The sequence below is a fragment of the Castor canadensis genome, chromosome 7 (assembly GCF_047511655.1).
Source record: "Castor canadensis chromosome 7, mCasCan1.hap1v2, whole genome shotgun sequence".
Classification (NCBI taxonomy): Eukaryota; Metazoa; Chordata; class Mammalia; order Rodentia; family Castoridae; genus Castor; species Castor canadensis.
The window spans coordinates 162,734,750-162,761,692 of NC_133392.1; the positions used below are offsets into that span (position 1 = coordinate 162,734,750).

At 51.8% G+C, this 26,943-nt stretch overlaps 2 protein-coding genes across 9 annotated transcripts; both read left to right on the forward strand.

The window, feature by feature from the left end:
• Positions 1–1,727: 1,727 nt before the first annotated feature.
• On the forward strand, positions 1,728–18,512 carry Ube2j2 (ubiquitin conjugating enzyme E2 J2). The gene is made up of 7 exons (XM_020155734.2): positions 1,728–1,914; positions 6,459–6,589; positions 10,221–10,261; positions 14,682–14,784; positions 14,868–15,006; positions 15,564–15,644; positions 16,403–18,512. Exons 2-7 carry the CDS (start codon positions 6,459–6,461, stop codon positions 16,685–16,687), a joined length of 780 nt encoding a protein of 259 aa, XP_020011323.1. The 5' UTR covers positions 1,728–1,914; the 3' UTR covers positions 16,688–18,512.
• Positions 18,513–18,634: 122 nt separating this feature from the next.
• Positions 18,635–25,220, forward strand: C1qtnf12 (C1q and TNF related 12). Of its 8 annotated transcripts, none has more exons than XR_012450167.1 (8): positions 18,635–21,038; positions 23,105–23,221; positions 23,339–23,450; positions 23,542–23,693; positions 24,132–24,236; positions 24,443–24,533; positions 24,677–24,821; positions 25,008–25,220. XR_012450167.1 is itself a non-coding variant. In XM_074081620.1 (8 exons), exons 1-8 carry the CDS (start codon positions 20,868–20,870, stop codon positions 25,104–25,106), a joined length of 996 nt encoding a protein of 331 aa, XP_073937721.1. In that variant the 5' UTR covers positions 18,635–20,867; the 3' UTR covers positions 25,107–25,220. The 8 variants fall into 8 exon arrangements, 5 of the variants coding, with proteins under 5 accessions (XP_073937721.1, XP_020011199.1, XP_073937722.1 ...); XR_012450166.1 differs by having other exon boundaries at positions 24,677–24,755; XR_012450168.1 differs by having other exon boundaries at positions 24,132–24,240; positions 24,443–24,537; positions 24,677–24,755; positions 25,008–25,062.
• The last annotated feature ends 1,723 nt before the right edge of the window (positions 25,221–26,943 follow it).

The window sequence follows — 26,943 nt, forward strand, 5'->3', positions numbered from 1 at the left end:
AGGAGAGGTTCCCTAAATCCCAATGGCCACAGTCTGAGCGCTGGCTGTTGTACACAGGTGTTCATGGATGTGCCTGAGAGCCTGTGCTTGTACCCATCAGCATGGCCTCCCTTACCTAACTTTCCAGATGCTAAAATTGGCTTGGGCTGCTCTGCATAGGGACCACAGAGCCCAGGGAGGAGACAGAGGGGATTGAGATTGATGTGTTTCTTGAGCTGGGCAGTGGAAGGCAGGGCTGTGACTGGTGGGAACAGAAGCTGGCTGGACACCCACAGCTGGATTGCCATGGTGAGCTGCAGACAGGTGGACACTCCTTTTGGGCTCTGCCCCAGGATTGGAGAGCCAGCCCTGAAGCTCTCCTAAGAAAGGGTACCTAAGAAAGGTGCCCTTGGTGGGCCAGACTTGGGTGGACGTAGCCTCAGCCTGCCCTCTACCAGTAGCCACTGCTGGGCTTCTGGTACTGGGTCTCAGGAATGGGATTTGTACCCCAGCTCTGTCACCTACAGCTGGGCAGCCAGGCACAGCTCCTTGAGCTCGGTATAGGCTGAGGACTGTCTTACAGCCCAAAGCTACCTCCCCTGGGGCAGCCTGGGCCTAACCTCCACTCAGCTGGGTCCTCATCTGCCTCTGAAGTGAGCTCACCCCCTAGCCATGCAGGCAGTCATTCATCCAGACATCAACCATCCCACCTGTACCTGTCCCCACCTTCATGTCCCCACTCTTCAGCTAGACTGAGGAGTTAAGAGAGTGTTGACCATCCTCCATGCTTCCCAGCGGGGCTTCCTGAGGGTACCCAGGTGAATGAGTTCATCAGTCAAATGAAGGGGGAGGATATCCGGGCAAGGTCATGGTTGTCATGTGTGTGACATGTGTTCTGAACATTAGAACAACCCTGAGTAACCTAGGAACCCCAGTCTGTGAGTGTGGATATGGGGGCTCTGCCTGGCTGGGCATCCCCCACCAGCAGCTTTCAGTCCAGCTTCTCCTGGTCAGGGCTCCAAATGGTGTCCAGAATAGCCCCACCTGCTGCCCCCTGTCTCAGCCTCAGCCAAAATGGCTGTGGCCAAGTGGCCAAGCTGTGCCTCTTCTCCCCAGGGCCAGGGAGGGGGCCGTGGGAGCGGAAAAGCAGCCTCAGCGCAGTGTCTACCGGCATAATGACTCTATTCATGGGCTGGGTGGAAAGTTCGGTCAGGAAACACTGGAACTATTTTTACAAGGACGGCTGTCCCCATAGCAGAGGGTGTCGTTGTGAGGCCAGCGAGCATGACCACGCCTGTGGCCGCTCTGGGGTGCTGTCCCCTTCTTGGATGGGCTGGGTGACCACGAGGGCCTCATGCCCTCCCGTTAAGGAGACAAGAGTCTGGACCCCGGGACAGAAGGTGGAGGCGGTCGGGCTGGGGTTGCAATGAACTCAGGGGTCACTTTTCCACTGGTCGGAGCCTATAGGTAGGGGAGCACGTGCACGTGCGTGTGTGTCCCTTTGAGGCCAGACACGGGTCTGGTTGGGATGAGTCTCACGATCGGGCAATCCAGTCCACACTGGCCGAGGGGCGCAAAATCACCTTAGGAGTGCGCACGCGCCAAGTGCTCCCAGCCTTGAGCACCCGGGCTACGCAGGCTCGCTCGGTAGGTGGAGACATAGAGACGAAGACGCCGTCCGCCCAGCTGCCTAGAGCGGCTGCCCCCGCCCCCCACGTACAGCGTACCGGAAGCGGAAGCGAGTTCAGGGACCGCCCCTCGAGCGGCCATCTTGGAAGCTGCGGCGGCAGCGGAGGCTCTGCTGCGGGTGCGGTGGGTTCGGTCCCGGCGCGGGTGCTGCTCTCCGGCGCGGGCCCCACTCTTCCGCACCCTGCTCCGGCCTCGACCACGGCGAGCCTGAGCGCGGCGGCGGCCCACCCGCGGCGACGGGGAGAGGTGAGCGCGCGCGGGCTGAGCCGGGGCCTTGGGCCGCTCGTCCGCCCCGCCGGAGCCGCTCACAGCGGCGGGCACGGGGCAGTAGGGGACTCTGCAAGGCTGGTCCCGGTCCGCGCCCGCCGCCTGCGAGGCCCCGGGCCGGAGCGGCCCTCCGCGGACCCGAGGTCGGTTACAGCGGCTTCTGGCCGGAGATGGTCCACCGGCCGGCCGGGTTGGGGACTTGGTTGACCACCCAGCAGGGTCTCCCACGAAGAGGCCTGTTGGTTTGGCTCACTTGAGAGTACTTTCCGGAGGAGCCGGCCTTGATCTTTGTCAGTGTTTGTGGGAAGTCTGTTCTGGGGGTGTGGGTGGGGGGTGGCCTGCCGTTGACCCCAAAGAAGGACTCGGTAAACTCCCAAAAGAAATGAGCGTGCTCGGTATTGTGTCCCCCAGCCTGGTAAAACAGAACGTGAAGACGGTCAGAGTGGGGCTTGGCTCCTGGACACGTTGCTCACCGTCCACATCCGCTAATTCCTCGCATCATCCCAGCCAGAGACCTCCTCGCCCCTTCTTTCAATGAATACTACTCAGTCGGTGTGTGTTGAGCTCAGATTCAGTTCCCAGCATTTTTGTCAGGCCCCAATACGAGACTGTTAAGCTGCAGCCCCGGGGAGGACTACTTAAAAGTGCGTAGAAGCGTGCATGTTTACTTCTAGATAGCGGAGCAGGTGTACCTGTTCGTTCCAGGTGAGTGAAACTTGGTTCTTCACCTTTTCAGAAGAAAGGAACGTAAGGGTGCAATTAATGGGGAAGTTCAGGCATGGTAGGATCTAGGGTCCTAGAACTTGGAATTAGTAATCCGCACAGTGTGGCAGCTCCGTTCTCAGGCAGGTGTGTGCGTGAGTGCTGGCGGGGCTGCCTCCATCAGTCCTGGGCTTCCATCCAGCCTGTGAAGCAATCCTAGAGGAGAAGAGACTTCCGTGGAAGTCCTGGGCCTGGGTGTGTCATGTGCCCTTCTGACCAGTCAGGCCAAGGTCTCATGCCACACAATCACCTGAGCTATGTGTGCACTTGGCAGGAATGAGATGTCCAGAGGAAAAAGGAACAGGGAGGATGGATGCTGGTCAGCCACCACCTTGATACAGTGATGTGGACCCATGGGCTTGATGATTCAGGCTGCTTTCTGCTGGCTTTTGTGTGTTAACATTTTTTGTCCCTGCCATATTTGCATTTATTTATTTTGTCTTTCCTACAGTATACTACACGTAAGTGTTTTGTCCATGGGACTTGGGTTGAAGAGGACCTGAAGCACATTATATTTCTTACTATGATTTCGCATTTTGATTCCTTTGTGGGTTTTTCTCTCCTGTTCTTCCTGGGTGGAGAAAATTGGGAGAAACAGTAATCTGCAATCCCATGGGATGGACATGAAAGAAAGTGTTCTGAGTGAGGTAAAGGAGAGGTAGTTGAGGAAACTGGGGGGAAAAAAAAGAACAGGAAAAGTGAGTATGAGAGAAGTTTGCTTGTGACTGTCTAGGCAGAACTTATTTTAATAATTTTCTTTGACTGTCCGCTAACTTTTATTAAGCATCCAGCCTGGCCACTTAGCTGAATCCAAACATGGTTGCGTTTGAATTACCTAGTGAGTTATTTTGTTCATGGTAGAGTATTAACCTCAGGAGGAAACATTTGAAAGAAAAAACAAATCTTGTGTGGTGGTTCTGCTTGTGAATTGTTGGACATTGCTGTTTCTTACTAGGTGCTGACTAAAGTGAGGTCCCTGGCCCACATGGCCTCTCAAGCGAAGAGGACAATGCTGTCTGGAAGGATTTCTTTCCCCGATCCTGGGTACTCTTGGGAGGGTCAGGCAGAGGAGTCTGCCTTCATTTCTGCTGAGGCTGGAAAGGCCCCTGTGTGGTGTGCTATTGTTTTCCTGGAGGCTGGTGGTAAAGGACAGAGAAGGAGGCATTTGACTAGGGAAGTCGGGGTGACTTGGAGGGATGTGGGTTAGGCTAGGTGGGCAAGGATGCAGGTGCATTTTCCACAGTCGGGACTGGGCTGGAAGCACCCATGAGAAAGGGGTAGGTGGGTTAGGCTGTATGGAGCTTGGGAGCTAGGAGAGCTGTCTGAGGCTGCTTTGAGATATTGGCAGATAGGGGAGCTGTCGATGTTTTTCTGGTTAGTTGTGGGGAAATCCTGAAGGGCCTTTGGGAGTCCTTAATGTTCAAATTGCATTGACTTAAGTGCATAAGCTGGACTGGAAGCTGTTGTGGTTGACAGGAAAAGTAATAAGATCCCACATTAGTTAGTGTGATGGGAATAGGAAACAAGTCAGTAAGGATCATGAGGGTCAGGGGCCTCCATTGAAAAGCTGAGTGGGCAGTTGTGCTGAGACCATGCACATGGTAGGACTCTGGTGGGTTCCCTGGCTGAGCCTCCTCTTTAGGCCCTGAGGATACAAAATGAGCACACACTAAGCCTGGGCTTCTCAAGGAGCCCACAGTGGTGGGAGAGGGAAGACACAACAGTCTGTGGTGAGGGTGTCTACAGAGAAATAAGCCAGGTCTAGGGGCCAAGAGTCTGGAGACTCTTAATTGAGTTGATAGGTAGGCAGACATGTCATCTCATCTCTCAGATGAGATGATGGGAAGGAGTGTGTGGCTGTATGCAGAAAACAACATGCACAAAGGGATGGGATTGATTTCAGGTTTGTACAGACCTGAGTGGTCAGGTGGTCAGGATGGAGATCACTGGCTTTTTTGGAGGTTTTTTTTTTTTTTTTTGGTTCTAGGGTTAGAACTCAGGTCCTTGTGCTTGCAGGGCAGAGATACTCTACCACTTGAGCCACACTCCCATCCCTTTATGCTTTAGTTATTTTTTAGGTAGGGACTGGCATTTTTTGCTCATGCTGGCCTGGACTGCAGTTCTACTTAAGCCTCTTGTGTAGCTGGGATGACAGACATGTACCACCACACCCAGTTTTTTTGTTGAGATGTTGAGATGGGGTCTTGCTAAGTTTTTGCTCAGGCTGACCTCAAATCTCAGTCCTCTCAATCTCTACCTCCAGGGCAGCTGGAATTATAGGCGTGAGCCATCATGACGGGCCCTAGATCATGAGTTGTTATTTATGTCCACTGATGTCTAGGATCATTATTAAAGTGTTTGGCCAGGAAGCTCGATATGAGATGGCTTGGAGATAGAGTGGTAAAGCGTTGATGGCAGGAGGAGGAGACTGTAGTGAGCAGGTCTGGGCCGCCAGTGTCACAAGATACGGTCATCTTTTCCTGACTGCCCACATCCGTCTTGCCCTGTTCTAGCCAAGCTCATCTGTTCCTTCCTCTCCTTTGCATCCTGTGTATCCCTACATGTTCCCTCTCTCTATCATATTTTAGACCAGTGGTATTCACACTTTATTTTTGGCTGCGGAACTTTTTTGCCTTTCTGTCTTAAATTACAAGAAAAGAGAACAGTAGGAGCTATTCTGTTGTCTGTGGCAGTGGGGAGCCCTGTGGGCCCCCCACCCCTTCACCACCCTTTCTTAGCCTCTGGAGCGTAGCTGAGGATCCCAGACTTAGTCTGTTAATGGTGTGGTCTCACTCCCCACATACAGTCTTCACTAGTGCATCCCTAGCCAAACCCCTGGAGTGATGTTTTAATAGAAGATCTGATCTGCATTAAGGCTGAGGCCTAAAATCATCCTGGGTTTTTGCTTTTGTTTTTTTTTCTCTTTTGCGGTACTAGGGTTTTGAACTCAGGGCTTCCATCTTGAGTCACTCCACCAGCTCCCTGCCCCCCTTTTGTGTGTGCGCGCATGTACGCTTGTGTATGCGTGATGGGTTTTTGAGATAGGGTCTTACGAAGTATTTGCCTGGGCTTGCTTCAAACTGCGATCCTTCTGATTTCTGTCTCCTGAGTAGCTAGGATTGTAGGCATGAGCCACTGGTGTCTGACCTGGGGGTTCTTGATAGCTTGGTCTTACCTCTCTAGCTGGTCTTGTCCTTTGCCCTTCACTGTGCTTGGATTCCCAACACACAGTGACCAGTGAGGTCTCTTTAGAGTCTCTCTTTCTTCAACCTCAGAGCTTTTCTTTCCCCCTGGTGCTGTCACTTGTGACCAGTGGTAAATGTTGGATGACGTGCTTCCAGGGGGGTGGGGAAGGGCTGTGGTTGCTTGCCAATTTCCTTAGCGTAAAAGCTCTATCATTAAGGCCTTGTTGAGCACAGAGTTGGAAGACATGCATGGCTGGTCTTTGGAGCTGATCCATACTGGCTTCAGCATGCCTTCCCAGAACTCATTGAATGAATAGTCTTCACCCATGTATGTTCTTTGAGGATAGGAGTGAGGCTTCAAGGTTCTGTCTTCATATTTGTGTTCGGTTGGTTCTCAACAAGATTATGTTGAATTAGTTAAGGGGGTGGAGACAGATGAAAAAAGAGAATTAGGGTCAGTGCCTGATGACTAATGGCCTACCGAAAGAAAAATGGGTACATGACTGCTGAAGCTGGTTTGGGATGACAAAAACTGTACCTCTTGTTCTTTGTAAATAGAGATGTTGTTTTTAATAGATGAGCAGCAACAGCAATAAGAGAGCTCCAACGACAGCAACGCAGAGACTGAAGCAGGACTACCTTCGCATTAAGAAAGACCCGGTGCCTTACATCTGTGCTGAACCCCTCCCTTCAAATATTCTTGAATGGTAAGGCTTTGTGCTCCTGTTTGCCCTCATCACTGTTGCTCTCATGTGGGCTCTTTACTGGCCAGGCTGGTGGGTCTGGTCATGGTAACGGAGAGGCAGTCTTTCACCTCCTCAACTATGGGTGGATACTTGAGAGGCCTGTGAACACTCTCAGGTCTTGCACTGGTCTTCTTCCTAATGGACAGCGTGCCAGAGACACTATGGAATCCTTCTTAGCTTAGGCTGGGGGTTCCTTAGGACAGGCTTTGGGTATGCAGAGCTTCCAGCTATTCCTCATGTGTACCCTCCAGATCAGTACTTAGAGAGAACCTGCATTTCTAGCCTGTCCTCTGCACTTTGCTTCTGAACATTGGGAATTAACCTATCTTGTCCTGTCACTTCAGTCCCTGGCATTGGCCCAGGCCAGGGGTCCCTGACACTCAGACTAACACCAAGTGGGTCTGTGGAAAGCATTTGTTTCATGACATATCTTTTGCTTTGTTGAAGTATGGAGTTACGAAATTACACACATCTCTATGGAAAAGCACATTGCCAGGTTTGCTGGTGGTTTTGTGAAAAATTAAATATAAGACAGGTGTTAAAAAGTAGTTTCTATTTCTTTAATGGATATTTTGTCGTGATCTTTAAGAAATTACCCCCCTCCCCCAAATCTAGGAAAACTGAGTTAAGAAGTATTTTGCAAGTTCATTGGAGTTTGCCTTCCCAGGCTTACAGGGGAGGATTCTGGTGGAAAGGCTGAGCCCTTAGCCTGAAAGGCTTCTGGGGGTCACCAGAACTCTCCTTGTCCTCAGTGACAAAAATTAAAAAATGGTCCCAGGACATAGTTGGCAGATGTGGCAACAGGTTCTGTGGGTGGCTTACCTCTTCCCTGATTAGTAGAAATACTTTCATTGTATGGGGAACCCTTGCACGTGTTATTTAAGACACACCACCCCTGGTTCAATGATGCACTAGGAGGACTCATTTAAGATTTTTTTATGGGACTGGGGTTTGAACTCAGGCCTTTGCGCTTGCGAAGCAGGTGCTCTACTGCTTGAACTACACTTCCAGTCTGTTTTTTCTCTGGTTATTTTTGGAGATGGGGTTTCATGAACTGTTGGCCCCGGGCTGGCCTCAAACCGGGATCCTCCTGATTGCAGCCTCCTAAGCCACTAGAGTTATAAATGTGAGCTACTGGTGCCCAGCTCACTCATTAAGATTTGTTGCAATGAAAAGATTGAAATATCAGCAGAGGGAAGAGGTATGTCAGGTGAGGTTCACAGGAAGGCAGGTATAAGCTTCCAGATCTCTGGCCCTGGGTGTCATTCACTCTGGTGCATTTAGTTCCCCAGCAGTGAGCATTGTCCAGGATGCTCACCAGAGACTTGGTGCCAATGTTCTACTGGGGCAGTCATGTAGGCACCTCTCCCTGGCACCTGTCAGAACTCTAGAGTCCCAGGAGAGCAGGGTCAGCATGAACCTTGCTGTGGGTGCCAGCCCTGGGTGTCAGTGTTGGGCCTGCTGTGAGAGTGCTGCCTGGCACTGTGCATATCTCTCTTGTAGCTGAGAGGTTTCAGACTTCAGGACTGTGGCAGTCTGAGAGCTATGCAAGGCCTGTCTTGAACACAGTGGACCAGCCCTGATGCTCTGGGCTGCTGGCTCTTATCAGGAGGAAGTGTGTGCATTGTCTCATCCCAGTCCTTGCATATGGGCACAGTAATTGAGAGCAGTGACAAATCAGGCAGTGCTCCTGGTGTGTTGTGTGCTTATCTCTGGGCCACTTGAGGCTCCTGGGCCCCTGACATATAAATGGTGACAGTATTATTTTTAATAATATTATTTTTAATAATATCTGTAGGTCCCATGTTCATGGGTTTAGTCAACCACAGTGAAAATATTCAGAAGAAAATTTGTGTTTATGTTGACCATGTACAGACTACTTTGTCATTATTCCCTAAACAGTAAAGTGCAACTATTTACACAGTGTTGACATTATGTTTTAGGTATTTTAGGTAATGCAGGGATGATTTAAAGTATGTGGAAGAAACATGTAGGTTCTGTGGAACTACTACCTTATCTTATATAAGGGCTTGACCATGCATGACTTTTTTTTTTTTTTTTCCCTTGATGGTATTGAGGGTTGAGTTCAGGGTCTTCCGCTTACTAGGCAGGTGATCTACTTGAGCCATGCTGCCAGCCCTTTTTGTTTTTGCTTTTTTTTTTTTCCCCCTCTCTGGGGCTTGAACTCAGGGCTTCTACCAACCTTCCACCAACCAACCTGTTAAGTATTTTTGAGATAGAGGCTTGAAAGCCATATGCCCAGGCTGGCTTTGAACTGTGATCCTCCTGTTCTCCACCTCCTGAGTAGCTAGGATTACAGGCGTGAGCCACTGGTGCCCGGCTTGCTTTTGTCATTTTTGAGATAGGGTCTCGTGTTTATGTCCAGGCTGACCTGGACATTTCCTGTGTAGCTAGGATGACAGGTGTGTTCCACCATGTCCAGCTTTTATTTGTTGATAAGGGTTTTGCAAACTTTTTGCTTGGGCTGATTTTAAACCACTATCTTCCTGGTCTCTGCCTCCCAAGTAGAGGAGCCACCACGTAGATTACTGATCCTGAAGCGAACTCTCAGATATTTAGGGACCCTCGTAAAGCATCAGCTAGCAGCTAGCATGGGTCACCTGATCCTTTACTACTAAAACTATGTACTGTGTGTTTGTAATTACTGGTATTTCTGCCTAGTTTTACCTGCTTTGTGCTCTTCTGTTTTATTTGAGAACCTATAAAGCCTAAACTACCCAAAGCCAGTGCCTTGTTTACCTACATAGGGGAGTGTGAAGTATCTTCACTGCTGCTTCTGATTTGAGTTTGAGCTGTGCATGAGGACATTGGCTTTGGGGACAGTCAATTACAAGTTGTTCCTGCTCCTACTACTTGAGGACAGCTGGTCTGAGGCCATTTCTGTTTTTTTCAGGATCACTGACATGGGGGGGGGGTCAGTCCCACATTATAAAAGACATAAATTATATACTTGTGTATAAAAGTTTTAAAGTACTTTTTTTTTTTTTTTTTTTGAGGTCTTCAGTTTGTCTTTGAACTCGTGGTCCACCTGTCTGTCTCCTGGTACTTTTTTTTTTTTGGTGGGACTAGGATTTGAACTCAGAGCTTTCATGCTTGCAAAGTGGGTGCTCTACTGCTTGAGCCAAACCTCCAGTGCATTTTGATCTGTTTAGTTTGGGGATGAGTCTCACAGACTGTTTGCCTGGGGTGGCCTTAAACTGTCATCCTTCTGATCTCAGACTTACAAGTAGCTAGGATTATAGGCTTAAGGCATTGCACCTGGCTAAAATTCTTGGAAATTTCAATAGATGTTAATGTCAGGGAGGTGTGAATTCTTGCATATTGTACTGTGGAAACAAAAGTACCTCCTGGAAGTTTAGACAATGCAGCCCCTGCAATCCTGTCACAATGTAGCTAAGGCACCTGCAGCACAAGAGACCTAGGGCTTGGGACTGTGCTGCTGGCACCTGGCTGGAGGCTGTCCACTGTCTGTTGTGAATGTAGTTTTGGCTGGTCTGTGAACCTCAGCCTTGGAGCCACTTAGGTTTTGGAGAATTTCCCGATACTCAAGTAACTTTCTTCTCTCTCTTAGGCATTATGTTGTCCGAGGCCCTGAGATGACTCCTTATGAAGGTGAGTAGCACAAATTCTGAATTTTTGCCTGTTCAATATTTCTTACTTGTAAACAGCAGTCTTTCTGTTTTGTGTATGTGCACCAGTCAAATTGAACTTACTTGGAACTTGTCCTCGTATTCTCTGAGAACTAAGTGTTTGTGCAGTTTGGTTTTGCTGGTGTGTTTAAATCACCAGGGTCCGTCTGTAAGTATCCGTGTTTTAACAGCCTCTGGCATCATTTAGAGCTGGGAAGACCAAATTGGAATAAATAGTACACAGAGGCCATATTCTTCTGTTACTAAGACTCAGAGGAACCATGTCAAAGAGGCCTAGTTTTGTGTTCGGCACTTTCAGTGTCTTGTAATCCTCAGAATGGTCTTTGAGCCAAGTGGAGGCCCCTTGTATCAGTGGGGCCCCTGAAGCTTAGAGAAGATGTAGGACCTGTGCTGCTCCTTAGCTCTCCTAACTGCTGCCAGGGTAACCCAGTGGTCTGACCCCTCAGGTCACCAGATATCTCTGGGATCCTAGAGTAGGTCTGGGAGCTATCAGCCAGAAAGTTCCTGAGTGAGTGGCTAGCCTCTGGGTTTTGACTGTGTATTGTGGGAAGTCCCCTTGGGTAAATATTTAAGTGGTACTGGGGTTTGAATTCAAGACCTCTTGCTTGCTTAGTCATATCCTCTACCACTTGAGCCATGTCCCCAGCCCTTTCTTGAGTGAATCTCTAGAGATGAAGTAAAAGATAGGCTTGGAAAGGAAGAGCTGGAGGTGTGACTCCAGCAGTAGAACACCTGTCTTAACAAGCATGGAGCGCTGAGTTCAAACTCCAGTACCACAAAAACCAACAAGAAAAATGTGAAAAGACTAAATATGTGTGTGTTTAACAAGTTTGAAGAATATATACCAAAGATCTTAACAAGTGGAATTATGCTGGATTTTTAACTTACTTTGTTCTTTGTGTTTTTGTCCTCCTCCCTCCCGTTTTCCAAATAGTGAACAATTACTAGTTTTATAACACCAACCAACCCCAACCACGAGTGTTGCTGTGGAGATGAACTGGATACAGGGAAGAGAGGGGAAACCCTGAGAGGTGTATGGCCAGGACTTTGAAGGCAGCCAGGTCCTTCCAGCCCAGACTGTTACCACTTGTGCTTCCTTCTTATCTTGCCCTCTTTCCCAGTCCTAGGGTCTTATCATCCCAGTTTTTACCTTTCTTTTGTGTTGGTCCTGTCTCTCAGGCTGCCAGTTGGCTAAATCCTCCTGGTTCCCTGCTGCCATTCTCTCCTCACTCACTGCCTTTAGGTAGCTGCAGCCTCACCTCTGCTGATACCACTCTCCCAGGGTCTCAGTCAAGGGGCTGTTCTTAGGCCTTAGTTTCTTGGCCTCTAGTATCTCATGGTGTTAATTGTTGTTTAATTGCTGCTTTCCTAATATGCTCCTTCTTTGACTTTTGAGTATTTTGGTCCTTCCTCCTCTGCTTTCCCAGTGGCTCCTCTGTGGCATTCCTGTGCTTGCCACTCTCAGACACAACTGTTTCAGCAGCTCCCTAATTGGCATCCCAAGCAAGGGATGTTGAAAAATTCTCACTAAATTGTCTGATTTTATCAAAATTATAACAAAGTTTTAGACATACTCAGACTTATTCTAAAATTTACATGGAAAAATAAAGGACCTAGACTAGGTAAGAAAAAAAAAAAACATATGTATATAAATAAATATTTTTATATATGTGTTTTTTGATGGCACTGGGATTTGAACTCAGTGCCCAAGCTTGCTAGGCAGGCACTCTTACTGATAGGTCTTACTCTGTTAGACCTAATTTTTTCTACTTTTATTTTACCATTTTTACATTTACTTACATGTGTATACATTGTTTGTGCCACCTCCCTCCGTTCCCCGCCCCCCAAAAAAAAAAGTATGGAGTGTGTTTTTTTTTTTTGAGCAGTACTGGGTTTCTAACTTAGGGCCTCACACTTGCTAGGCAGGCACTCTACCACTTGAGCCATTCCGCCAGCCCCAGTAATTTCTTAAGTATCAAGTGGAGGAGCCACTGGTTTCCAGATTTGCTGTGTGGCTCTAGTGATGAGGACTAAGCTGTGGTTCTGGGAGACAGATCAGCAGAGCCGTATCTCTAGGCCCTGCTGTTGCTGTTAAAGGTGCAAAAGCCACCAGCAGGGCAGCACAGCCTGTAACAGGTGGTCAGGAGCAGTTGGATGTTTGTGGCATTGTTGTGCTCTCCTTGGGTTTCTGTCCTTCAGGCTTGGCTAAGGCTGTGCTTATGGCCCATTCTTTGTGGGCTCTGCTTCTTTGTGTTCCTCCCGTGCATGTTGGTGGAACAGGAGCTTTTGCAGGCTCTGTGTCTCCTGATAGGAGCTGTACTTTGACTTCAGAGGGAGATCTGGCTTCTTGTGGCCAGTTAGGCACCTTTTCACACTGTCAGAGAGAAATCTAGGGCTCCCCTCAAACATAAAATGTATTCTCTTAAAATAAAATACATGTCTTTGTATACAGAGAATTGAATACCTCGTGTCCTTTTTTTTTTTTTTTTACACATTTTTATTAGCATATGTTAGTTCAGGGTGATATCATTGTACTTTCTGGTGTTCTTTTAATATGGGCTGCCCTTGTAGCTTGCTGTTTTTCACATCTAATTTGTACTAAGTCACGTGTGATGTAGATTCCCCTTCTGCCTGGCTCTTGCATAGAGTTCATTCATGTAACCCTTTTCTTTGAAGGCGCAAGGCAGGAGACAAGATGCCTGTCTCTCCACTACCCTCTTCTAAGCTACAAGGACCCTTTTCCTTGCTGCTTAGATTACACTGGGTCCTGGTTAGAGCTGAGCACAGAATCAGATGTATGCTGGATGTTCCTTCTTCCTCTTTGAAAAAGTATCTGTGTGTAGCTTCTACTTATTTTCTGGTTTGGTTTCTACTGGTAATCTTGAGTGAGTGAGAGAGAGAGAGAGAGAGAGAGAGAGAGAGAGAGAGAGAGAGAGAGAGTGTGTGTGTGTGTGTCTGTCTGTCTTGAGTGTGTGTGTGTGTGTGTGTGTGTGTTCTGAGCGTGTTGCCTTCTGTCAGTCAAGCTGACCTCATAGGTAATGCTTGCTCACACTGACCTTGAACTGTTGACTCTGTTACTGTTCCTGTGTGTCTTTGAGCACTGGCCCTGGGGTGGAGCACAGAGGAACTCATGGTATCCTCTTTAAGGAGAGGCAGATAGTAAAAGAGTATCTGCCTTCTTTACAGGTTGGGGGGCCCTGTACCCTATGTAGCACATGGTATTGGAGCAGAGAAGCTCTGTGGCAAGTTAGGGATTAAGGTGTCCAGTGTCCTTGAGGCAGAACCAGTGTGCTTGGGGAGCAGCAGGGAGCCCAGGTGGGGGACATAGGCCAGCATTCCTCAAACCTTAAGGTTACACAGTCCCTGAATGCATAGCCAGACTGTTCACACGTGCTGCGGGGAGTCCTTTCTGCAGCTCAGCTCTGTGTTTTCATCCATCCCCTGAGTACACCCTGAACAGCCAGGGTGTGAGCTTCTGGTATGTTGGGTCCTGGATTGATTTGAAGTAAGCCCTATAGGATTGCTGATGGAGTGGGTGTAAAATGGGGGCAGATTTTAGTCTGAATGACTACCAGGACAGGGTTGCAGTTTAGGGGAATTAGCAGGAATTCCATCTTGGAAGTGTATGTCTAGAGTATGTGACATAGATGATTAGCACACCCATTTGGAGTTTATGGAAGGGTCCCTAGGCTTTGGAGAGCCAGCATATGACTCCTGAGGGGTAGCTTCAGAAGACAAGAAGGGCTGGTGAGGGAAGAGCCAAGCCAGTTAGGGCTTCCAGGAGGGCCCTAGGAGTGGGCCTGATCAGGTCAGGCTGTGGTCCATTTTCAGGGCAGAAGTCTGAGCAGGGTGGACTTGGGAGCATAGAGGCAGAGAACTTTAGGAGGACTGCTATGGATGTGGCTCTAGGGATTCATGTGAAGATGATGGGACAACTCATAGAAACTGAGGGATCTATGATTGAGTGTGGTTTGTTTCAGGTGGCTTTTGCTGAAGCGGGCACTGCAGGAGTGGGAGAGTCCCTGGCTCAGTACCTGGAGAAGGGAACTGCTTGCAAGTTCTCTGCTGTGCACTCTGTTCTCATGGAGAGAGAAAGGGTGTTCCATAGCTGTGTCAGGGAAAATGGTGATCTCATGAGTTCTCAGGGATATCAGGAGGTGGGCACAGGTATCACAGACTAGGAGTCAGGTTGAGAGTGGTGGTGGTCAGACTGAGGTGCTAGTGGAGTGTGGGCACTGGAGAATGAGGCCAGTGGTGGACTGGGCAGTGGGGCCAGGTCTTTGGGGAAGCCAGCTAGAGAGACTGGTAAGGTTCAGAACGTTGAGATCTCAAGCAATCACAATGATGGCAAGGCTGACAAAGTTCTTTCTGTTTTGATGTAGGTGGCTATTATCATGGAAAGCTAATTTTCCCCAGAGAATTTCCTTTTAAGCCTCCTAGTATTTACATGATAACTCCCAATGGAAGGTTTAAGTGCAACACGAGGTAAGCTTCCAGGTGCTGTAATGCTTTTGAGCATTGGGGTAATGTACATTTCTGTTCATGGATCTGGATCCCCTTTCTTGCAGGCTGTGTCTCTCCATCACGGATTTCCACCCAGACACATGGAACCCAGCCTGGTCTGTCTCCACCATTCTCACAGGGCTCCTGAGCTTCATGGTAGAGAAGGGCCCCACTCTGGGCAGCATAGAGACTTCAGACTTCACGGTGAGGTGTGGCAATGCCTCACCCGGGGCCTCTTGGCACCCTGGCCCCCTGCCTCTTGGCTGGGACTGTTTCTGTTCCTCAGTTTTGAGGCTACCTTTTTCTTCAGCCAGTAGAGGCTATGTGGGGCTCCCACTCATTCCTTGTTCTGGACTGAGAACAGTCTTGTGGAGACTGTTCTGTTCTGGACACCTCTGAAGGGATCCCTAGGGCTCACTGTACACCTCTACCTCTGACCCTGCTTTTATCCATGCTAAGTCTCACTCATACCCCTGAATGTCTTCCTCAGAAGACTTGGGGAAGCTTGGGAAGGGAGAGTACAACATCTCTGCCTTCTTGTTAGGTTGTTTTATTTTTCTAATTTTTAGCTGACAATCAAGTTTAATGTTAATTGACAGAAGATAAATAAGCCTTCAAGAGATTGGTTTGTGTGAATAGCAAGTGTATTAGGTGTTTTCTGCAGCATGAAAGTGGCAGCCCTTGATCTACAGTAGATTTTAGAAGTTTGAAAGAATTAAAATTAGCTTTCTTGCTGATATTTCCCTTCTCTTCCTTCCTAGAAAAGACAACTGGCAGCACAGAGTTTAGCATTTAATTTAAAAGATAAAGTCTTTTGTGAATTATTTCCTGAAGTTGTGGAGGTAAGAATGCAAAAGTTGGAACTTGTTTTTTTCTTTCTCTTCTGTTAAAAAACATTTTCAGATTCTGTTCTTTCCAAAGAGAAAGCATGTTTGTCCACAACTGTTCCTGCAGACCTACCGGAGGGATTGTAGCCCCTTCTGGGAGCTGCAGGGTGGCTCACAGGGGTGCCTGTGCTGTCTATGTTTCCAGGTGTACACTCTGGCAGCAGCACAGTGGGCTCTCATCCAGGATCCAGCAGTACAGAAGAGGCAGACCTTAGGGTTGGGGGAGGACTTAAGGATAGTATGTGCAAGTATTGGGAGCTGGGCCTGTCCTTCATGGAGCTTGCTGACCAGAGGACCATTCCCCAAGTGGGCTGCAGATAATCTCAGTGGACCAGGAGTGGCCTGGAGCTGGCATCGGTTCCCTCCCGACATGAGGGCTAGGCACATACTTTGCTTTATGGCGCTGAGAGCTCCTTGGTCTTGGCACAGAGCTGAGAATGTGGCAGTGAGCAGAGGCAGCACGGTGGTGGAGGCCTCTGTGGCTCAGCTGGCTCAGGCACAGAGTAGTGATTTTGGCACCTTGCTTTATCCCTTCACCTGTAAAATGGGGTCAGGAACCCTGCCAGCCTGGGTGTGGGTGGGTATGTGTGTCAGTTTGGGGGGATGGAGAGCTTCATTCTGGGTGATGGCTCTGGGCTCCTGAAAACTGGAGTGTTGTTCCTAAACAAACTGGTTTGTCAGGCCAACTGAGGTTTTTTGTGTTTTTCTCTCAGGAAATTAAACAAAAACAGAAAGCACAAGACGAACTCAGTAGCAGGCCCCAGACTCTCCCCTTGCCAGATGTGGTTCCTGATGGCGAGACACACCGTGGACAGAATGGGATCCAGCTCCTCAACGGGCACGTGCCAGGGGCCGGCCCGAACCTCGCTGGGCTCCCTCAGGCCAACCGACACCATGGACTCCTGGGTGGCGCCTTGGCGAACTTGTTTGTTATAGTTGGGTTTGCGGCCTTTGCCTACACGGTCAAGTACGTGTTGAGGAGCATAGCACAGGAGTGAGGCGCAAAAGCCACAGCCCACAGTTGCTGCCGAGGGACGCAGGCGCCAGAGCTGGACATGGGCGGGCTGGACATGCTGCCAAGTGCAGGGTGGCCTGCTGGACTCCTGGGTTTCATTTTTTAAAAACCTTTAAAAGAAAGCAAAAACCAAAATGTGTGATTTGGAGGAGATACAAGATTCTCAGTTCCCTCTTCTCACCCTGGTGTGGTATGGGGCTGGTGTGGATGAGGGCCACTCACGCTTTGGTTTATAGCTTATCTCCTTATGTTGTCTTTTGACCTGTTTAGTAAACCTGTTTTTCATTTTATTAGATTTGGTCACTTAAAAATATAAAACTCATCGCCTATCAAATAAACACTCTGTGTGTGTTCTTGGCCAGAGCCCCTGACACTTCAACAGGCAGAAGCTAGGCCTGGGATGGGGCCAATGCTGAGAGCTTTGCCCAGCATGGTAGACTTAGTGGGACTGAGTTGGTTGGCTGGTGACAACTGTGGATGGGGATCCAGGAGAGAAGTGATTTGACCACATTGTAACTATGTTTATGGTCAGTTGGAAGGAAGCAAATTTCTTCTAGAAAAGTGCTTGTTTTTATCAAGGTAGGAATTAAATTAAGTTGCTCTCTGGCCACAAGATGTCGCCCTTTGCTTAGAGCATCTGCTGGGATCTGCAGGTTGGTCTCCTTTGAGGAGATAGCCTTGCTTGTTGGCCATCAGCCTCATCCCTGACCCCCACCTCCTTATAACCCCTCTTGGTGCTGTGAGGCTGGGATCCCTGGGTGCCAGCAGAGCCTTCTCTCAGAATTTCTCATGTCCAGTTGACCAAAAGCCCATCCTTTGCTGGTGAGGGAGGAGACCTTTGGGGCTTCCCTTGCACTGGTCCAACTTCTTTTATTTATCTTCAGGATGGACTACACCATCCTTTCCAAGTGACCTGTGTCAGGTGTTGTTTTCCACAGATCATGGAAGGGGAAACTGCCTGGGAAGGTACATCAGGCTTAGTGTCACAGCTGGCGCAGTCTGTTTTCAGAATCTTAACTCCCTGTATGACCAGTAATATGGCCTTTCTGGCATTTGTGCCTAATGATTGTCTATCTACACTGAATATTTTGAAGATGTAGCGGTTTGACAAAGCTGACATCTGTGTGGCACCACATGGAGGCAGTGATGCCGTGCCCAGTGGTAGATGCAGCCACGGGTCACCACTGGCTGACCTTACTCCAGAGGCTAGTGGTATAGCTGAAATGCAGCCTGTGTGTCCACCCTGTTTTGTTTTTGGTAAATTTATTTAAAAGTGCTCTATAATTTACAACTTATATGTATGTAGCCCACTTTTTTGTAAAAAGTCTTTCAATATACCTTTCTTACATGTCATACTGTGTTGGTGGAGACATATGTCACTCCCTGGTGGCTCAGAGTCAAGTGGGCTATGGACAGGGTCACACCTGCCTGGCCTGGGGGCAACATGTTGGTATTGTTGCCAACAGGTAGGTCCTCATAGTAGCACTATATGGCTGGGCCTATGAGATAAGAGGAGCCTGTGTGTGGCATGGCAGCAGTGAGTGCAGGCCTGTGTTCTCCTCTTATGCTGGACACCAGCTTTGTCCTAGACTAGGCTTGCTTAAGGACACTTCTGTGACTGGCAGCATCAGTTCCAAACTCCCCATGTTTCCTGAGACTCTTCAGGCAGTTTTAGCAGACTTAGAGTTCTCTATATGTGAAATTTCAGCTCTAATTGCCCTTGGTCAGTGATGGAGATGGAGTCTGTGGTGCCCACAGTGTGTTGCCTGAACTGATCCCAAATAAAAGGTGACCTTTGTCCTGATGGATCAAGTGTGTCTGACCTTGTTTCTGTATTGTCCTTCCTGAGAGGAGCCACTGATAGAGTCAGTTGGGTGCCCTTTATTGCTGTCCTTGGGCAGACCCTCCATGGGCAGGAGAAAGTCCCCTGACAAAACTTACATTCCATGGACATGGAGAGTGAGCACCTTGAAGGAAAGCATTTCCATGCTTTAGCAGCTTTAGGCTGCTCCCCTGAGAAAACTCCCAGGTAGACTTTGGGGATTTCATTACAGAATGGATGTGAGGGAACTGCTCTCCCTGTGTAGTGAACTGGTGGGGCAGCTGGCAAGACAGTTTCGCCTGGGCCTGAGGGAAGAGAGTCAGCAGCTGGACTAGAGCCTCCCTTCTGGGGGCTGCCTATGACTAGACTGTGGGAGTGAAGGTTGATGACTCTGGGAGGTTAGGAATCTTTTGGTCATTTTCCAGGTGGTTTGTCAGGGGTGAGGACATTGAAGCTGGTCACCTGGTACCTTGTGTGGAGCCCACTTTAAGCCCCAGATTTGTCAGGGGCCCTGTTGCCATTGTGGTGCTTCCCTGTGGCACCACAATGCCCATGGGCTATAGGACAGAGCTGAAACCCCATTGCCAGTCTCACTCTGCTTTCAGGTCTTGAAAGAGTCAGGCCACCAGGATGCAGACAGCCCCACCTATGAGGCAGGGTCTCCTGGGCTGGGGCATTGCCCTTCACCCACCCTGAGCCTTCACCAAAGGATGCAGGGACTTTACCCCATGCTGGGTAAAGGTCTCATCAAGGGATCAGTATGCTGGGGTTCTGAGGGGGTGTGTGTGTGTATGGGTGCAATGTTCCCTTCCCTTGTCATCCAGAGCTGGCTCACCGTCAGACTTGAGTGCTGAAGACATTTCCTGATGGGCCAAGGCCTCCACAGTGTATACAGGAAACTCCTGGACTGGCCTCTGCTGTCCCTGGAAGTGATACTGCCTTGGAGCCAGGAGCGTGAGGAGGTGGGCACTTTCCCCCACATCCTCCCCACATCGCCTTTTCTCTTGGCCAGCTCTGCCTGTGGATGTGGCCTAGGCTGGGGGCTGTCTTGGTGGCCACCTTCACCTTTCTCTGGGTCTGGAAATTGGGGAGGGTCTAAAGCATTCTGTGCTATCCAGACCACTGGTCCCATGTGCCCACCTTCCTCACCTCTGGAGGGAGGTGCAGCCCATGTTTCTTCATGGGCCAGCCACACTACAGGCCATTCTGAGTCAGCTCTTAATAGTTGGGGGCAGTTGACTACTGGATCCTCCCCCAGCCTCACGAGGGCCCCAGCCTCACAGTCATTGAGTCCAAGGGGCTGTTGGCCCCTCTTGACCTGCTTATATCAGCCTAGAGGTGGTTAGGAAGAACCCTTTCTCCCTGGGGATCCATCACTGTCCCACAAGTATTGTGAAAGGAAATTTCACTGTCCATAGGTTTGAGGAGGAAACAGCTCAACTGTAGGGTTCCCCCTACCAGGGGTTGGGCCTTGTGCTTATCTGAAGAAAGGCTTGGGGGACTGCTGGCTGAGAGGGTCAGCCCTGTGCCCCTATGAAGGGGAGGGGACAGAGGACAGATCAACAGCCTCCCTGAGCTGTGCCTTTGTTCTGAGGTCAGTCTGTCTCTCCCTGGTAGGCCATATTCTCCCCAGTGGTGGAGGGTGACCATGGCTGAGGAGGGAGCTTGGCCTGGAAGCAGGGAGCATGGTGATTGGAGGATCCTGTGTTGGGGGGGGCGCTGCAGCTGGACCTGGGTGAGATGGACAGTGGGAAGGGGTCAGGATGGTACACTGGCACTGAGCATGTGATTGAATACCTCGCTTGTTGCTCCCAGGCTGCTGTCCTAGGGGAGGAGTGTGAGAGGTGCCAGGAGCGTTGGTGTTAACCCCACCCTTGGCTTAGCTGGGATGGAAACCCTCCTGAGAAGGAGCCAGAGGCAGGCAGAGTTGCTTGCTTAGGACAGCCCCTGGACAGCACAGCCCCGCTCCTTAGAAAGGCGGGGACAGTGGTCATGGGGATCCCGCCCCCGTCCCGCCCCCACCTTTGGGGGAGGGGGCGGCAGATGGGCCCAGTGTGAACCCTCCCCTTGGAGCCGTCCAGGGCTGGGGAGGAGGGAGGACCCATTTAGCGGTGGGGCGAGGGCACTGTGCACCAGGGGAGGCCGGCGCCGGCCTCCAGGCCCACAGGGACTTGAGCTCTCCTGCCACGCCGTGCTCCGGCTCCTCCTGCAGACATGCACCGGCGGCAGCCGGGCGCGCCCCTGGGCTTCGCCCCCGCGCAGGGGCTCTGAGTGCCGCCACCCCCATGAGAGCACCCAGGCGCCGGGGCTCGCATCGCTGAGCGACTGTCGGAACTGAGCCATGCAGTGGTGGACCTGGGCCGCAGCTGTGGCCCTTCTCTGGCCACAGCTTGTGTTGCTTGGGGGCGTCGGGGCGCGGCGGGAGCCCAAGAGGCTACAGCAGCTGGGCCAGCGCACAGAGTCCCCCAATGCCACCACATCCAACAGCAAGGGGTTGCTGGGCTCTGCCAAGGTAGGCGCGGGCTAGGGCACACGTGGGCGCAGGCATGCACCCAGGGCACTGCTTCAGGACTCGGACTTTCAGGGCTACCCTTCTCAGACTCGGCCCCACCCCCTCTGCCTCCAGCTGACCGCTGGCCTTGTCTTTGTGGGGGCTGGCCTCTGGGGAGCCCCCTTTTGCTGGCTGCCAGCCCCTTGCCTGTAGGCAAGGGAGGGGTTGGGGAGGAGAGGGATTCCCATTGGGGCTACAATTAACCCTTTGAAGCCCAGTCTGTGTGCTTTTGGCAACCTGCTACCATTAGGTCTAATTGTTAATTTAGGGGTGTGGGGGGGTGCTGCACATAGCCTGCTAGGTGGATCAACAGACCCCCTGTAGGGATCATAGTGCCCCACAACTCCTGAGGCTGGAGATGCCATGGTTAGTCTGTCCCTGGCGCTTCTCAGGGATCCTGGGTAGCCAGCATTTACTGTGGTCTCTTGTATGCAAAGTGCCCTGTTCTTGAAGTTCTTTGGAGACAGGAGACTCTCCTCCTGGCCTCAGCCCTGGGCTTAGCTCTCTTGGGCCCAGAGTCTCAGAACACTAGTCTTACAGCCTTCTGATGCTGTCACTCTGGCACCCCCAGGACAGGAAGAAGAGCAGCTATTGCTCTGGGGGTGGAAAAACCTCTCATCCCTGAACCTTTGATGCTGACATCCCTCCTCCCAGGGGTGTGTCTGGTGGCCAGCCTGGTTGTCTCTCAGCTCAAGTCAAACTAGCCAAGGCCCTGTTTTCCAGGAGAGTGGACTGTGGGTTGGCCCCTGAACAAGCATGAGGGCTCCATTGGGGGTCATAGGGAACTCCAGCAGATGCAGGATCTTAAGCAATCTCAGGCATCAGGGGAGGGAAAAGGGGTCCGTCCAGTCCATTGGTGGCAGTTCACCTGCGCTGTTCAGGGCTGCCCTTCCAGAGAGAGCAGGGGCAGTCTGGGAATGAACTGTCAGTGGAGGGGCCTCTGTTGGAGGTGCCTCGGCTCTGCAATCCACTCTCCAGGTGTCCCTGCTCTTACTGATGGAGGCAGGCTTGTCCTTGTTCCCTATAACGTTTGCTCTTGACCCAGAGGTGGCTGCTACACTCAGTGTCCAGGGCCCCTGGTCTTCCAGGGCATTTGGGGCATCAGCCACAGACACAAGTAGGGCTAGTGGTATGGCTCAAGTGGTACAGCGCCTACCTGGCAAGCAAGAGGTCCTGAGTTCAAACAACAACAAAACAGAAAAAGAAGATACTGGATATGTGAGGACTTGGGGTACACTCAAATGTCCTTGACTCCTCTCCCTGGGTGGGGCCCAAGTCAGGGGTGAGGGGTCCTTACCTGCCCCTCCCAGTTCCCTGGGATGGACATCTCTCTGGTCCCCTGGGAAGGAACATTCCTGGACTTATGACCAGCACCCACTCAGGCTGTGTTTTTGGGCTAGGGTCTATCTCAGGTCCTACCCTGGGCCAGGAATCCTTGGCTTACCCTAGTTGGTGGGGCTCCCCTGGAGCAGCCCAGCTGTCTCCCAGCAGGTCAGTGGCTGCTATGCTCCTGTCCATTCCATGCAATACCTGCCAGACTGGCCTGCAGACTTCTCACCCATGCCTGGTTGTCCCCAGAGACAAGGACTTAGCCCCCACAGGGCACACTGTCCCCAGCCCATGCCCTGTACCTGTAGCTTCCTGACTTAATTCAGGGACAAGCCCACTGTCAGCAACATAGAAGGCTTGCAGGAGGCCCTCCAGCTCCATGTGCACCCAGGTATACCCTTCTGCTTGGGAATAGGCCAGAGGGGTTATGGGTCACCTTGGGAAGGCCCAAGGCACCTGAGCATCAGGTCTGGCTTCTTCTACAGAGGCCCCAGTCCTTGCCCTGCCTGGCCCTTACCCATCAAGATGTCCAGGTTCTGATTCCTGGACATGGCCCCTGTGGGTCATGGCCTGTGGCATCTTTCTTGTGCCTGTTCCCCACCACTGACCTGAGGTTCCCAGCTCTTTGTGGGGTACAGCAGAACAGGGGCCAATTGGGCCTGGAGGTCAGTTCTCTAGCCCTGCCCTTCTGTCTCCAGCCACCAGAGGCCTCAGGGCCTGAGCTCTCCGATGCCCACATGACATGGCTGAACTTCGTTCGACGGCCAGATGATGGGGCCTCCAGGAAACGGTGTCGAGGCCGGGACAAGAAGTTGGTGAGCCCCTGGTTGCTGCAGGGCCAGCTCTCTCAGGACCCTCTTGGGGTCTGAGCCCAGAGCAGGGGGTGGCTGTGACTTCTAGTGGGATCCTCACTTTCTCCTGCCTCCCCCTAGCGAGGCCTCTCAGGCCCCCCAGGGCCCCCTGGACCCCCCGGTCCCCCTGGTCCTCCGGGTGCAGAAGTCACCCCAGAGGCCCTGCTGCAGGAATTTCAGGAGATGCTGAAAGGTAAGGCTGTCCCCAACTCCTACCAACTCCCAGGAGGCCCCATCAGAAGTGGGGACAGTATGTGACCCCAAGTTGCCCTCTTCCCCCACAGAAGCCACAGAACGTCGGTTCTCAGGGTTGTCAGATACACTGCTGCCCCAAGGGCGTGGTCGACAACTGTTGGTTGAGGCCTTCCACTGCCGGCTGAAGGGCCCTGTGCTGGTAGACAAGAAGACGCTGGCAGAGTTGCAGGGATTCCAGCCTGTGAGTGGGGCCAAGGGCCAGGACAGTATTGATGTCTCAGGCACCTAAGAACCAAGGGTTCTGGTTGTGGATGGGATGCAGGGTGGGCACCCACGGTAAGATGGGTCTACAAGACACTACTGGACAGTAGCTAGGTACATGTGCACATAGGGTAAGGAGCAACCTTAGTCAAGGTTGGGAGTCCCAGTGTGCCCTTATTCAAGATGGGTGCAGGGTCCAGGATAGCCATCCCTGTAGAGTTTCTGGGGACCCTGTTTACCTTCTGGGAACTGGAACCTACACCCTGAGGTCCATATAGCTGTGGATATATGGGTTAGCCCTGTGCTACCCACCATGAGAGTGAGGGCCCAACAGAGGCCTGCTTGGGGTCAGGGGCTCTGGGGTGCATGGGGAGGGTCTAAGTACTCCAGCCAGCCACTCATCTGCCACTTCTCACAGCCTACTGCCCAAGGCGCCTTTCTGCGGGGGTCTGGTCTGAGCCTAGCCTCGGGCCGATTCACAGCCCCAGTCTCTGCCATCTTCCAGTTCTCCGCCAGCCTGCATGTGGGTGAGCCAGGCTGGCCTGTGTGCAGAAAGGGTGAGGGGTGGGTTAGCCCTCAAGGGTGGGTCCCTGATACTGCAGGATTTGGACTAGTTGAAGGGGTCACTGCTGTGCTCTGGGAGCTTACACCCACCCTCCCTCAGCCTAGGCAGCTACTTCTGGGCCTGTCCTAGGCAGTGTCCTAAAGCTACCCCTGCACTCTCCACAGATCACACTGAGCTGCAGGGCAGGGGCCGGCTGCAGGCCTGGGGCATTGTGCGTGTCCTCATCTGTATTCAGTCCCTGTGCCATCGCCACTTGTGAGTGAGTCCTGCTGCCTACCACAGGCCACATCCCCCTGGGGTCTGCCCTTTAGGCTGGCATTATAGGTGGGCATTTTGAGGGCTATCTGGACCCTACAGGCCAGCAGCACCCTTACACTTGCCCTTGGTGTTGTGTCCAGGTCCCTGGAGGCTGTCTCAGGTCTAGAGAGCAACAGCAGGGTCTTCACAGTGCAGGTTCAGGGACTGCTGCAGTTGCAGGTGAGGAGCCTGGGGCTCAGACCACAGACAGCTGGACTAGGGCCCAGGAGGGCCTCCCAGCCCAGTGTAAGTGGGACAGTATCAACCACCTGGCTGATCAAGACCCTGGAGCCCTTGTAGCCTGGACAGGTGTTGCCTGGTGGGGCTGTTCTTATACCTGCATGGATGGTGGTTCATTTGTTGAAGTGTTATTTCTGCATGTTTTCCCTGTGGGTTGGCATTTGGTGGTGATGCCCACTATGATACCTTCAGGCTGGACAGTATGCCTCCGTGTTCGTGGACAATGGCTCTGGGGTCGTCCTCACCATCCAGAGTGGCTCCAGTTTCTCTGGGCTCCTCCTGGGCACGTGAGGGAGCAAGAGGGGCCCTGATGGAAGAGACCCCAAGTTGCCTCAGATTGGAGAAAAGGATCCTCCAATTGATGCCTGTGGTCACAGCAATAAAAAGCCCCCAGCGTTCTCCATTTCCCGTGGTGCTGTCTGGTTATTGAGTTGGTGGAGGTGGGGGCCAGGTGGTCAAGGTATGGGCAGGGGGTGTGCAGGGAGCAGAAGGGTGTGCACATGTGACCCTACAGCATGAGCATAGCCATGGAGGGACATGAGTGGAGCCCCCCCACAGCCTTGATTGAGACAGACTTCCAACTGGTGGGAATAGCAGGCTGAGCTTCCGAGTTGGCTGGGAAGCTGAGTTGACCCTGAAGATGAGGACAAATGTCCATGTAGGCCTCTACTCAGCCCTACCAATGGCCTGGGACCCCCCTCTCAGGGCCTTTCCAGCCTTGGAGTATGCTGTGGATACCCAGATGTGTTTGGCCTAAGGTTGGTGAGTAGGATGGTGCTGATGTGGAGAGTCCCAGTGAGGGGCCCTGAGAGCCTGTGTCCTGTGGGGAGGAGACCACATACTATTGGGGGTCAGGAGGGAGTTAAGGCTGTACCCGTGTTGTAGGCCACCAGTATCATGTGCCAAGCTGGAGGGCACCTGTGCGCCCAGATTACTGAGACAGTGTGAACTGGGGAATGCTGTCCAGGTGGAGATGTTTCCTTTTGCCACCTTCCCCAGTGATGGTCACCACACGCCAAAAACCAGGGACCTGTGGAGAGCGAGTGTGGTGGGCCCAACAGATCATTGGGTCCTGTGGATTTGGGGCTGCTCTACCACCATCCCATTTTGGCTCTGGCAAAGTCCGACCAAAGCATGCAAAGATGCAGGGTGTCCCTAGCATTTGCACCTTCAGTAGGTGGTGGTGGGCTTCCAGCCTGAGTCCTCTGCAGATGCTGGGAGGGGCTGTGGAAGCCCTGGAGATCCTGTCTCTAAGGCTGAGCAGGGAGGGCCTCCCTCATCCTGAGGTTTGCCTACAGGCCGCTAGCCAGAGTGGGAGGTGGGCCAGTGGATACTGGAGACGGAAGCCCCAAGTCTGTAGCCCCTCCCCTGGGGCCTTGACCCATCTGGTGGTGCCACAGGAGCACTCCTCCCCCAGGCCTGCACTAAGGTGGTGCCTGGCAGGCGCCAGTCTGTACAGCAGCAAGCTTTGCCACTGACCCGTCTCCACCTCTCCCTCTGATCCCCCTCCCAAGGTGGCGTCAGGGACTGGGGCTGTCTGGAGGGGTCTTTGCTTCACTACAGTTTCAGCTGTCAGCCTGGTCCCATGGGGCTGTTCCAGGAACCTACAAGGGCCATTGTGGAGCACTCCTGGGGTCCTTATCAAGGAGATGGAGGGGAGGGGCCCAAGGGGGCTCAGACTTGGAACAGGTGACTGCCCCCCTCCCCTTCCCAATTACTGAGGTCCTAACAAGTTATAGAAGCCCAGATGCAAAAGTCCAGGTATGGGGAGCCCCCTCCCTGGATGGCCTGCCTCTTAGGGCCAAGGTCTGGAGCTCGGGCATCTCCCCTTCCAGAACCCAAGCCCCATGGGTCACAGCACCAGTTGGTTTTCACCTCAGTGCCACTGCCACTAAGGCAGGAAAAGAGACTGCACACTGGAGGGACATCCCAGGGCACATGGTTGGAAGTACTGAGAGGACAGGTCCTGTGAGGAGGCAGAGTAGGGCCTGGTGTGGGGGGGTGACGGGTATCTGGGTGTGGCCTGCACATCCACACCTGCAGAGCCGCAGATCCCTCACTTGCATCAGGGGTTTTCAGAGGCTGCTTCTCTGCCTGGTCTGGCCCATAGTTGCCTTGTCCATGTTTT

Excerpts from the sequence above, each read along its gene's own strand:
- C1qtnf12 (XM_074081620.1), top strand. The coding sequence starts at position 20,868 with ATGCAGTGGTGGACCTGGGCCGCAGCTGTGGCCCTTCTCTGGCCACAG. Across the intron at positions 23,451-23,541 it reads ATTTCAGGAGATGCTGAAAG|AAGCCACAGAACGTCGGTTC; the intron begins GTAAGGCTGTCC and ends CTTCCCCCACAG. Across the intron at positions 24,241-24,442 it reads CTCCGCCAGCCTGCATGTGG|ATCACACTGAGCTGCAGGGC; the intron begins GTGAGCCAGGCT and ends CACTCTCCACAG.
- Ube2j2 (XM_020155734.2), top strand. The coding sequence starts at position 6,459 with ATGAGCAGCAACAGCAATAAGAGAGCTCCAACGACAGCAACGCAGAGA. Across the intron at positions 14,785-14,867 it reads AGGTTTAAGTGCAACACGAG|GCTGTGTCTCTCCATCACGG; the intron begins GTAAGCTTCCAG and ends CCTTTCTTGCAG. Across the intron at positions 15,007-15,563 it reads TAGAGACTTCAGACTTCACG|AAAAGACAACTGGCAGCACA; the intron begins GTGAGGTGTGGC and ends CTTCCTTCCTAG.